Raw genomic sequence first — 14,002 nt, 5'->3', positions numbered from 1 at the left:
CACTGATATGAAGTGTAATAATCAATACCACGGGAGGTTCATTTATAACTTTTCCAGACCCTGCTGTCACGGGAGGTTCTTTTCCAAACTTTTCCAGACACGGGAGGTTCATAACACATCTAATAAACAAACACAGTTTGATTTTGTGATGGAATTTACCTCAAGAGCTCAATAAGACCCGATTGACTGGGAGGAGCAGTCGCACATCATCATGGATCTCATGAAGTCATGTCTTAGGCCTGAGTATATTAGGCCTGAGTATATTAGCTGAGTATATTATTAAAGAGCTATACGTTAGAGCTCGAAGTCGAATTCACAAACTTGCCGGCCTGTGACGTATTTCATAAGCCACGCCCATGTGGCCGCGTCGAAGTGGGAAAAATAATTTCGCACCCGGGAAACCGACCGAACCGCGCGGAGACGTGTATACCCGGTTCCGACTTTTGGGACTGTTCCCATCACTAATCCCACCCCCCCCCCTTCCCACCTGTCCTGCCCACCAGGCCCCAAACGACAACATTGACATAGGCCTTTATCTTTAAAATCAGTATCACGCTAATAAAACTCTCGCATAAATAATCAACCTTAAATCGGAACAATTAAATTCCTCTAACCAACAATATTACTAATTCACAGGATACATACTGCAAACTGGCGCATTAAGGTTTCCCAATTAATGACTCGGGACAAACAGGCACAGATGAACATATAACCGATTCACTTTGCACATCGAGACAAATGTTGGCTGCGCTCAAACAGGGATGTGTTATTTACATACTAACACATCCCGGGTTCAAAATACGGCAACATTTTAAATTCGCCTACATGGCAGTGTACGACCACGGGAATCGCATATCTGCTGCAACCTATATCGAAAATTTCAGATCCTATGAATCTTGAAAATACATTTAAATATGAATCATTTTAACCCTGTATGAGTGACATAATACCTAAACAATTTCGGCATCACCAGAACGACGTCACTAAGGGGCAATTACAAACTGACTGGCACCCATCCATAAAACATAATTGCTGGGATTCGATGTACTTGATGTCTATTTAAACCAAGAAATTTCAATCATAACAAAAATACATACTGCCCTCGACTACTCATTTTCCCAGCCTGTCGTGATAGCGAGTATCACACATACAGATCAATATCATAACGAGACACGATTGTATGGTAAGCGAAGATGAATCGATTACTCTTGGTCACAGTCGGTTATTCGATCGTTGTAGACGCTCTATTGAGGTTTGTGCAATTTTCTACCAGTGATTACGATATTATTTTAATGTTTTAATCGAAAATCTGACAGACGGCTACAAATCATATCACGTGGTTACTGACAGTTCTGGCTGGCTTTGAATAATTCGATGCATTGATTATTGCAGTCAGTGTATGTACCAACCCTGACAAACCGCAGTAAGCTGGATATTTATGACTATTAGTAACTATGAAATTAATTAAAATTTATGATGAATACGGCCACGTAAACTACTTCATCGCCGTTAACGTATTTAATAATAGAGGTATATTTATTTGGTACGGGGAGGGGGAGAAGGGGAGGGGGAGGGTGGGGTGGAGGTAGGGTTGATTCTTTTCTACGTAACTGAAATTTAACACTTAAAGTTATTGTTAGCAATTTTGTGCCCCCCCCCCCTAGAATTACCTCTAAGTACTCTCTCGTAGTTTCGCGAGATACATTGGTACATATACACGTTATAGTGGTATCAAATTCTAATTTTCATATTGTTGACAGGGTCCCGCTGATTCATATAGGGAGTACACGGAGGAGGGAGTTAGTTTCTGCTGGTTTAAATTCTGACAAGAACCTACATAGCAACAAGTCCGTGGAGGACTCTAGAGGCAACACACAAGTTCCTGTTCCACTCACCAACCATCTTGATGTAAGATAAACGATGTTGAAGGAGCACTGATTGAGAATCTTGTATTGATATAACGACAATAACTTCTCTATGTATATGAAGCTATCTAAAATGCTTCCCGCGTGCTATCATATTGATGAATGGTCAGGTATAGTAGGCAATGTGGTATACTGGTAGGGAAGGCATGATATTCCATACTGCTCGTTCAAAACACCTATCTCGATATTTCCCCCTGAATTTAAGACATGGTTGTTTGAAGGTACATAATTTGACCTTCACAGAAATCCCTCAGACCTCCATCAAGTTCAGAATTATGCTTCATGTTATCACGGCACGTGTTTTCCAAAAAAGTGAATTTTTTTGTTAGTTTCTCTAATGAAGTTGATATCTGGACTTCTAAGTTAACTGTCATTGAATTATAAATTATAATGTTATATTTGCAAGACTATTGATTCTTATATTCCATCATTGGAAAATAACACTTGTTGGCAGCATATTACTCTGACTAGGTGACATTAAATAGTAGAATTTCATCAAACATTCAAAATTAACATGTTCGCGACAAAGTAATCCATCTGGACATGAAGTGAATCTAGTTGTGCAGACTATTTCCACAGACAATCAAGTTCTGTAATCATAATATTACTATGAAACTAGCTTATAGTGAATATGGAAATATATAGTTGACTATTGTGTTGATCAAGATGGACAGAAGATGTGGGGGGGGGGGGGGGTAGTACACATGTGTACCTGTGGGGTGTTAGATCAAGTATAAAGGTGATCAGTAGGGAGCTAGAGTAAATCTTGTTCCAATAAATGGATCATCAGTACGGGGATTAGCATGCAAACTACGTACTCAACACTCCTCCCTTATTAAATCTTCAGTACGAGGATCAGCATGGAAGCACTGGTAATCTTGACTCCAACATATTGGTCATCAGTTGGAGGGGGTGGGGGAGGGGTGGGGTTAGAGGGGCGGGTAAGGGGCTGTTACTGCTACTACTTTACACATGATATAGCACAAGATTTAATTTCTTTCCTTCATCAGACTGAATATTACGGTCATATTAGCATTGGAAGTCCTCCGCAAGATTTTCTGATCCTGTTTGATACGGGATCATCTGATTTGGTGGTACCGTCCTCTAAGTGCTTCACTTGGGACACAGCATGCAGTGAGTATAAATAAACATATCGTCAAACTCCTGGGAGGACTTTTTTATTTTCACTCAGGGACGAATAAGACCACCCCAGACCCAGGACTCACATCAGTCTAAAACCATTCCGTAGGTATGTATAACCCCTCCCACCGACCCACCCACCCACCCACCCACCCTCCCACAAACACACACCCACACGCACGCACACGTTTGAAAGCCCTGTTCACGTCAACTGACTGCAGTAAGTTCATAACCAGAATATAACAACCGTTATATAATTGTAAACCGATGTGCAAGGAGCAATTGTAAAAGGTATACATATTTACCAATCTAAATACTTCACACGTTAGCATGCAAGGATAAATGGCATATTACGGCACACGAAGGGGTTACCCATGGAGACCAAATCATTGAAAGAAATATCTGATACACCCTTATAATCGACTGTTATATCTTGGCAATTTTATCACATATACCTACAAATTGTGTTTATTGTGTTAATCTCAGGAATCCACAGAAGATACAACTCCAGCGCTTCCTCAACTTACTATGCTAATGGCACCAACATAGAGATCAAATACATTGAATCTATGAAAATTGCTGGTTTCCTTAGCACTGATATAGTAACAGTAAGTAAAAACGAATCCTGAACACATTTATGTATTTTGATGGGTCGGGGAAAGGGGAGATGGAGGAGTAGTGCATTCGATCAATATTGGTACCCACTGGTACCTCTGCCTCTAAATTGCATTCAAGGTGGCAAGATACGTACAACTCGTGTTTATGGTGGCAAGTTATGTACAACTCGTGTTTATGGTGACAAGATATGCACATCTCGTGTTTATGGGGACAAGATATGTAAAACTCGTGTTTATGGTGACAAGATATGCACAACTCGTGTTTATGGGGACAAGATATGTACAACTCGTGTTTTGGGGGACAAGATAGGTACAACTCGTGTTTATGGGGACAAGATATGTACAACTTGTTCATATAGCCTAATAGGGCAACTTAAACAAAATCAAATGTTGGTTTTATCGTTACTTTTGCGCGCAGCTTTAGCTAGCTATTTCCCTAATAGACATATATGGTTCTTTTCGTCTGTCGCTATTATATATTCATGATATGATATTTATTTCAAGCCTGGAGTACCAAGCATTTAATATATGATGCAGTTCGTGAGAACTCTCCTGTAAATTTTAGCCAGCTATACGCCTAATAAAGTGTTCGTATTTCGTTATTTTCCATTGGTTTGCGTTTATACTTTCCCAGAACAGATTAACAGGAGTGGTCCATTGAAATATTCCTTACCCACATCAACATCACGCTAGAGTAATCCGCTACCGTTAAAATACTGACCTTAGCGATAACTCCGGGCAACAGGCATCCATGCATCCAGGAGCTCTTCTCTACTTTGTATTTATACCATACATATGTATACTATACGATACTATACTATAGATTAACTGTGTGGCTGTTTATAATTGTAGCGATAGAACAGTACATTCAAGTTCACAGAGTTACTCGTCTGTCAATCTTTAGTCAGTGGAAATAGTAATTGAAGCTAGAAAGAGTTGCTTGTCGGTAGATCAGTCTTAATACAGCATTTCAATGTCCTGGCTAGCTGCAATGTCCTTGCTAGATACAAGGGTCGCATAATTTAGATATATGCTAGCGATGTAATATACCGAGGACGATACAAGCTAAGTTGCTAAGTTCCAGCAACAATCTTACAGGTATTGTAATTACTTGTGCTTAAATGTAAGCCTTTCAGTCGACATTAGCTACTGGTTACAAACATTGAAGAAGTGGAATGATGAGGGAAGATAGAAATGGTTGACTTATAAACGATTAATAAATTTGACACCTCTATTCTTAATATCAAAATATAGCCCTTTCTTTTACAGGTTGGAGGTTTACACTTAAAGAACCAGACATTTACAGAAGCTATTTGGGAACCTAGTGAAATATTGATTAATGCTGTGTACGACGGTATTCTAGGGATGGCCTACCCAGAAATAGCTCACCTTGGAGTTACACCCGTCTTCACCAATATGATACAACAGGGTCTGGTTGATAAACCAGTATTTTCTTTCTACTTGAGCAGGTAAAGAACCGCTTCCTGGTTCTTTTATAGTAATGAAAGTCGGTTCACTTGTCATCACAAACATCTTTAAAAATAATTATACCCCCCCCCCCGTTTGTTTTAATGGTGCATAATATGTACTATATTGTACTAATCAACAATAACATGCTTTGGCAGAAGTACTACAAACAAGCCGAAATGATAATGCCTCCAAACATGGACATTAGTCCATGTAGCATGCGTCAATCCACACACACACACACCCGCGCACCTACACATTAAAGGATACTACAGTAGATTGAGGATTCTAGACTGGTCGTTCTGATATCCTTATGTATATGGACGCTCTCGGGTTCTAGTCTGAGTATGGCTACCTTATCACTGTATGGATACCTTACCACGGTATGGATACCCTACTACGGTATGGATATCCTGAGACAAGGAGCATATCCTTTCAAGAAGTAAAAATCTGACACCATGTGGATATATCTAACACGATATGTATATCCTGTAACAACGGAATATTGTGGGACAGATATATGCTATTGCAATGAGGCCATGCAGCTCGCGATAGGGATGTAATGACGTGATGGATATCATGATACAGTGTGCATAACGTGTAAGTTATAGATAGGGATATCCTGTAACGATACCTGTATATCCCACCAGGATTATGGATAGGGATATCCTGTAACGATACCTGCATATCCAAACCCGACTATGGATAGGGATATCCTGTAACAATACCTGTATATTCTAACCCGACTATGGATAGGGAATTCCTGTAACGGTACATGTATATCCTAACCCGAATATGGATCGGATATTTGTATATCCTAACCCGACTATGGATAGGGATATCCTGTAACAATACCTGTATATCCTACCCGACTATGGATAGGGATATCCTGTAACGATACCTGTATATTCTAACCAGACTATGAATAGGGAATTCCTGTAACGGTACATGTATATCCTAACCCGAATATGGATCGGATATTTGTATATCCTAACCCGACTATGGATAGGGATATCCTGTAACGATACCTGCATATCCTAACCCGATTATAAATAGGGATATCCTGTAACAATACCTGTATATCCTACCCGACTATGGATAGGGATATCCTGTAACGATACCTGCATATCCTAACCCGATTTGTATATGATGTCATGATATGTGCATATCCTGCCAGACATGAAATTCATAATACTGTATTATATACGCCAAGACTAATGGAAGCTTTAAGTACTGGTTCATGCTATCTTATGTTATATTAGGTTCGAAAATACTTCCACAATGAGCTCAATAGGTGGGGAGTTATTACTTGGTGGATCAGATCCTCGGTACTACAAAGGTAACTTTACCTATGTGGACGTCTCCAAGAAAGGTTTCTGGCAAATTACATTGGATGGGTAAGTGATCTGTTGTAGGCATGGGTGTATGGCCTTTGTGTATGTCCTACACAGGTACATGGTAGTTTACCCTTGATGGGTATTGTGACATTTGTGTATACATTTACTACGGAGTGTACAGTGAAAAGTCCCTGTGAGTTATCCGTGTTCATCCTCCCTTGATGTATTACACAGCGTGCATCATCTTCTGAACACTTGTACGTGAGATATGAGAGGAACTTTGTAATGGTGGTTAAACGACCTTGTGTGTGTTGATGTTGTGGCGGGGAACAGAGGGAAATAGCGTATGTGAAGTGTTTCGGCTAAGAGCACAGTTTCTCTCTCCACCTCTCTCTCCACCTCTCTCTCTCTCTCTCTCTATTCCATTAACCGTCAACATCATCTCAATCAATGTATACCATTCTCCGTTTCATGTTATACGGTGACATATCTTAAAGCATTCACATTGAAGGAGGCAGTTCCAGCTTTTGTTCTGGAGGCTGTGTAGCAACAGTGGATACTGGGACATCCTACCTAACAGGACCAGGTGAAGACATAACCAAACTAAATAAGGAACTAGGAGCTATCCAAGAATTCGGCCAGGTATAATTCTATCCTCCATACACCTCTGAGCTTCTTTACCTTGCAATATCATGGTTATATTTACACCACGTGCAGATCCAGTTTGTACCATTTATGTTTATTGGGGTATTGGAATGTGTACAGCGGAATGTTAAGGTGGGTGAGTAAGGTAGTCCACTGGTCCTGCGACAGGAGCTAGGCCCCATACCGGAGAAATCACGATCCATACAGAATGGTGGATGGAGTATAGTACGACATCTGTGGCTTAATAAATTAAATTAATGATACTAGTAAATACATTGGCGTGCGTTAGAGGTAGGGTGCATGGGTATTGGATTGGGGGTTGGGGAAAGGGGTAAGGGTAAGGAGTAAGGGGTAGGGGAGGGCTGCGTGGTAACCAACTTTCAATCGGGGGATTTTTTAAGTTCATCCGGGAAGAATGATACCACTGCTAAGGTTCTACATCCCCTTTTCAATCTTACATATATCAAGCCTTTTTGTCAGAACAACATTGCTTTTAGCAGTATAACTATAGACCTAAGTTGGAGTCCAGGTAGGAAGGGACCATCAGACCCATCTACATCGCCTTAAACGACAAAAGGGCCCCTCCGCCTCTTTTATGAAATATTCATAAGCCTCTGGCCCCTTCATAAAAGTTCAGCTCCTACCTAGATCAGTCGGGGGATTTCCCTCCCACCCCAGGATCCTCAGCTACTACTGCAGAGAATATGATTACCGACACGATTCTCAGTCTCTAATGATGGTACAACAAGAATAATTTCACTCCATGAGAGTGGTAAGGCATCCTATCTTATGAAGGGTTTTCTTCTTTCTTTCAGTACTTTTTTAACTGCAGTCTGGTTGATTCTCTCCCTTCTGTGAATTTTGTAATCGGTGATGCAAAGCTTACGCTGAGTCCAAAGGACTACGTGCTTGTGGTAAGGCTTCCATTCTATAGTTACAACTTATTAGATTTGTATGAACTTTACGTTCGAAGCTATAAGTTCATACGCATTCTGGTATAGGGTGCACTCGAACTATTGATCTACTCTATATAAAAAAGCGCAGAGACACTGGTAGAAAATGATTCTAAATCTTAATACATAACTGGGGTGAGAAATTATAAGAAATAGTTGATTCATTATTTGAATGAAATGTTATTTCAGTAAGTGTATTGCCAAAATGATTCAATCAGTTAGGTTCCATATCTGTTATTACATATTTCATCATGATGGTTATGATTGTGATTGTGATTATGATTATGATTATTATGATGATGATTATAATGATTATGATGATGATGATGATGATGATGATGATGATGATGATGATGATGATGATGATGATGATGATGATGATGATGATGATGATGATGATGATGATTATGATGATGATGATGATGATGATGATGATTGTTGTTGTTGTTGTTATTATTATTATTGTTATTATTATTATTATTATTATTATTATGATTATTATTATTATTATTATGATTATTATTATTATTATTATTATTATGATTATTATTATTATTATTATGATTATTATTATTATTATTATTATTATTATTATTATTATTATTATGTTTATTATTATTATTATTAATAATAATATTACTATTATTATTATTATTATTATTATTATTATTATTATTATTATAATTATTATTATTATTTATTATTTATTATTATTATTATTATTATTATTATGATGATTATTATTGTTATTATTATTATTATTATTTATTATTTATTATTTTTTCTTATTATTATTATTATTATTATTATTTATTATTTATTATTTATTATTATTTATTATTATTATTATTATTATTATTATTTATTATTTATTATTATTATTATTATTATTATTATTATTATTATTATTATTATTATTATTATTATTATTATTATTATTATTTATTATTTATTATAATTATTATTATTATTATTATTATTATTATTATTATTAATATTATTATTATTATTATTATTGTTATTGTTATGATTATTATTATTTTTATTATTATTATTATTATTATTATTATTATTATTATTATTAATATTATTGTTATTATTATTATGATTATTATTTATATTATTATTTATATCATCTTTAGGTGGTAGTGGATAGGTTGAAGGTATGCCTCAGCGGGTTTATAAGCATTGATAAACTCCCTCAAACTGGACCTCTCTGGATCCTTGGTGATGTCTTCCTCAGGTCTTACTACACAGAATTTGACTTTGAAAATAATCGCATCGGGTTTGCCAAATCTAGGAGATGTACCTTGAGGTCTACAAGTAAATGAGCTGCACATCTACTGGTTGTGTTCTGTAGTTACTTGACACCATTAGAGACATTGTAGTGTTGTTCACATATCAGGAAACGCTATCCAATAGCAGACTTGTACAAGTAGAAGTCCCCTAGTGGTATGAATAAGTACAAAGCTGTAAGTCCCCTAGTAGTATGAGTGAGTACAGAGCTATAATACCCCAGTTGTATAAGTGAGTACAACGCTCTAAGTTCCCAGTGGTATGAGTGAGTACAAAGCTATTAGTCCCCCCAGTGGTATGAGTGAGTACAAGGCTCTAAGTCCCCCAGTGTTTGAGAGAGTAAAAGGCTCTAAGTCCCCCAGTTGTATAAGTGAGTACAAGGCTCTAAGTCCCACAGTGGTATCAGTGAGTACAGACTCTGTGGTTACAGGCAACCCATGAGCGGATCCTAGGGTGGGCGTTCTGAGGCGTATACGCCCTTCTCAACCTTACATAAGAAATCAAATGCAGTTATTGGCAGAATTTGCGTTCAATAGACCTAAGTATATAACAAATTTATGGTGCCTCAGAATGCCTCAGAATTTATTATTTGCCGTGTCAATATTTTCCTAGTGGAGGATCCCATCCCCTATAGGAAAGTCGTATTCAACGACTTCTGGGTATAACTCCTTTACTAAATCCTTCAATTTTTTAACATTGGCTCCCCCTTCCCCACACACCTTGAAACATGTGTACGTCTCCGCACCCATTCGCCTACGTGGTTGATGTCCTCCAGTACCTTCACCTACCACCCTCTCCACCCCCTCCCCTCCTATCGAAACATCCTGAATACGCCACTGAGGTCAATTGTTACAGACTATATAAATGGATTATTATATTTGAGAATTCCCTTTGCCCAAGGCGTCTTTAGAGTTTTCCATTTGCTGACGTGTTTTGTAATTATGTATAGAGATGTTAACCTCTTTACCCGATCTCTCTTTCTCTCTTTTTATTGTAATATAATCTCCCTACTGATATTTATCTATATTTGATTGTATAATTTCTCTACTGATGTTTCCCTGTATTTATTGATAGTATAACCTCTCTACTGATGTTTCCCTGTACTTATTGATAGTATAACCTCTCTACTGATGTTTCCCTGTATTTATTGATAGTATAACCTCTCTACTGATGTTTCCCTGTATTTATTGATAGTATAACCTCTCTACTGTTGTGCCGCTGTATTTATTTAACAGTATAACTTCTCCATGGATGTGTATATATGCATTTAATGATAGTATAACCGATCCACTGATGTATACCTGTCTTTATTGATAGTATCACCTCTCTACTGATGTGTCTGCATTTATTGATGATATAACCACCGATCTGTCTCCGTATTTATTGATAGAATTAACTCTCCACTGATCTTTCTCTTTATTTATTGATAGTATTCCCTCTCTACTGATCCAACTCTTTATTTATTGATAGTATAACCTCTCCACTGATCTATCTCTGTATTTATAATGTAACCTCTTGATCACTGACCTGTATCTGTATTTATTTATAATTCAACCTTTCCACTGACATGCTTTGTATTTATTGATAGTAAACCTCCACCGATGTGTCTTTGTATCTGTTGATAGTAAACCTCTTCACTGATACGCCTCTGTATTTATTGATAGCATAAACTCCCCGTAGAGTTATTTCCCAAATTTGAAAACTGACATTTTGCTCAGTAACTGATGGAACAGAACGCCATAGCTAACCTGTAATTGGGGTATGCATTCATATAAACGGTTTACCTGTTCAATTCAAATATAAGATAAATAAAACCATGTTGAGAAAATGTTACTTCTGCATGATTTCACTTTACTTCAACATTCACATATTTTCTACGGTGCGCCAAATGTGTAATAAGTCCTGAATTCGACATGCGTCAAATAATTTGACATCTGTCACAGATACTCGTACTCTCATAAGTGGACTCTGTCACATTTCAACCCATAACGCACGTGATTTGAAGAAACTGTCTTACGTGAAAGAATCCGACTTGTGTCAAATTGTCTCCTCCAATGAGATTTGGCAGATGTCAATTCAATTCGATACATGTCTATTTCTATCACATGTGACAGTATCTGTTAATCAAGAACTTAAACCTTGGCATGTGACAGGGTCCTCCAATCAGAGTATTAGAAACTGGTATATGTCAATTTAGTTTGACATAACCGGTTTCTGACAAATAAAATGGTTACTTTCAATGAAATCCTTATGGAAATACATGTGACAGGGTCCTCAAATGAGATTGGAAGAAGATTCGACACATGTCGATTTCTTCCAATCAGAATCCGAGAATTTGAATGAGCCCATGTCAAATGAGAACACGAGAAACTGTCATTTGTGGGAAATCGTCAGATGTCGATTTCTCGAACATATGACGAATTTGTCCAATGAAGGGACGAGGAACTGATATATCAGGTGCCTATCCAGGGGGGGCGTTGGGGGCGCGCGCCCCCCGGGTAAGGAAAAGAGGAGAGAAAAAAGAGAAGAAAAAAGGGAAAAGGAGGGGGAAAAAGAAAAGGAGGAGAGGAAGGAAGGGAAAAGAAAAAGAAAAAAGAGAGAAAAAGGAGAAAAGGAGGGAGTAGAAGATAGCCAGACCTCGGGAAGAGAAAGAGGAACAGTCATAGTTAAAGCGCTGCATGATCCCTATTATATACACATGGTAGCCAGTGACAGATCGAGGATTATGGAGGGGGTTTGCGCCTCACCCTACCCCTTACACCGACAACTCCATTTTTGACGTTTCCATTTTCCCTCTCTCACTAATGTATCTATATAAATACTATATATGGTCTATCATAACGCGTGTGTGTATGGACGCCTTAAACAATTGTACAATTGTGCTATATGGAACCAACTGTGGCTGGTCTTGAACTCGACCGAGTCGTCGGGGAACATGACGCATTTCGGGAAGGGGGCGACCGCCCCCCCCCCCCGAGCAAATTTTCTTTATGACATCGCTAGTAATTTCAAAATAGACAATGCTTAGATGCAACTTACAAGGCCTGGGAAGTGTCATTTCCAGCGATCTGGGAGGCATTTTCGGCCAAAATTTTTATTGAACGCTTCGCGCCAACACATGGTGGCGCTTCGCTTAGATAGTTTGCCTACAGGCTTCGCCCCTCTCTTGGCAATTACTCGCTACACGCCTGTTCGAATTTGTAAAGCAAAGAGCAGATATAACATCATATCAGTGAGCATTGAATGCATGTTCCACGATGAACAGCCTCAAAAACTGTCTTTGTGTGTAGTCAAAGGCGTAGGAGCCCAATTGGATTTGGGGGCTGTAATGACTTGCCCGAAAAAAGCCAAAATTTTTCACGCGCGATGCGCGCGTTCAACATATCGATGCCAATATCATATAAGCAAGCATGGGTCATTACATTGCATGGCATCGTTTACCTAACGGTCCGTGAAAGTTGCACAGTATACCGCCGGATGCTAATGTGAACAACGAAATGTCTTATGTTGATGGAAAAGCATACAGATCCATTTATGTCAAAACTCTCTTTTACAGTAGTAATGTCGGCCAAGCTTAGAACTTTATTTTAATTACCAAGGAGATCATTTTTAAGCTATTCATTGCTATTTATTTTTCTTTCAGTAGGTGCCCGAAAAAAAATGGTTGCGGGGGGGGGGGGGGGGCTGCAGCCCCCGCCTCCTACGGGACCTACGCCTATGTGTGTAGTGTTCGGTTCGATATACCTGATATCGGAAATATCTGTTATTTTTCATTCCCTTCAACCAAGTTTTATAATAGCCATTATAAGAGGTTTTAATATTTCTACACCAATAAATTAACTGTGTCTGAATTTTCGAAAATTTCCTGACCAACATTTTTCATCATACTTTCCTCTACTCGTTCAATTTTGACCTGTCTGTTAGGGGTTCCAGGAGGTTTTTCTATATTGCTTGTCCATAGACTGAATTTTGTGCAACATTATGGGTATGTTTAAAAGTGATTTTATTCACGAGAAATGTGAATTTTCAAATTCTCAACAAATAATGGGCTTAAAACCTTGAAAAGTGGGGCTTTCGGATATTGTGGGCCGTGACGTAGAATTACCTACAAAAGCAATGATCCATAGGACATGCAATGAGGTCCAACATGATGTGTGACTGGTGACAATCTTCAAAAAGGTTATGGATGGAAAAAAACTTTTGGGAATTACTTGATTCTCAGGCAAAAGTGCACATCTGGTTGGTCATTTTCAAGCTCGAGAAGTGCCATTTCCGGTGATCTGGGGGGGGGGGGGTATCAAAACCAGAAATTTTCTTGTACGCTCCGCGCCAACCGATGGTGGCGCTCCGCTTAGATAGTAATTCGCGCCCCCCGGGTTAGAAAATCCTGGATACGCGCCTGTATATGCATATTTTATTGGACATATGTCGATATCAGAACTTATGGTACCTTTGGCGCACCATATACGTTTATAATCCCTTCTCTGTGTCACCATTCAGGTGAATATCGCTCGATGCTATCTGAACATGGTTTTACATAATCCTTCCTTTAACCATCGAAACACCAATCATCACTGTCTCAATGGAGCGTTATTGGCGCGTTCAGCAACATTTCACAGAAA

The 14,002-nt window shown here is 38.3% G+C and overlaps 1 protein-coding gene across 1 annotated transcript; it reads left to right on the top strand.

Moving 5' to 3' along the window:
* LOC139957363 (lysosomal aspartic protease-like) lies at nucleotides 1–10,553 on the top strand. Its single transcript, XM_071955277.1, has 9 exons — nucleotides 1–1,252; nucleotides 1,761–1,908; nucleotides 2,936–3,059; nucleotides 3,552–3,673; nucleotides 4,952–5,151; nucleotides 6,412–6,546; nucleotides 6,984–7,128; nucleotides 7,947–8,045; nucleotides 9,227–10,553. The coding sequence occupies exons 1-9, from the start codon at nucleotides 1,194–1,196 to the stop codon at nucleotides 9,413–9,415; spliced, it is 1,221 nt and encodes a 406-aa protein (XP_071811378.1). The 5' UTR covers nucleotides 1–1,193; the 3' UTR covers nucleotides 9,416–10,553.
* Nucleotides 10,554–14,002: the final 3,449 nt, after the last annotated feature.

This window comes from Apostichopus japonicus, chromosome 2, assembly GCF_037975245.1.
Source record: "Apostichopus japonicus isolate 1M-3 chromosome 2, ASM3797524v1, whole genome shotgun sequence".
NCBI lineage: Eukaryota > Metazoa > Echinodermata > Holothuroidea > Aspidochirotida > Stichopodidae > Apostichopus > Apostichopus japonicus.
The sequence above is the reverse complement of the archived record's forward strand: the minus strand, read 5'-3'. Positions and strand labels throughout refer to the sequence as shown.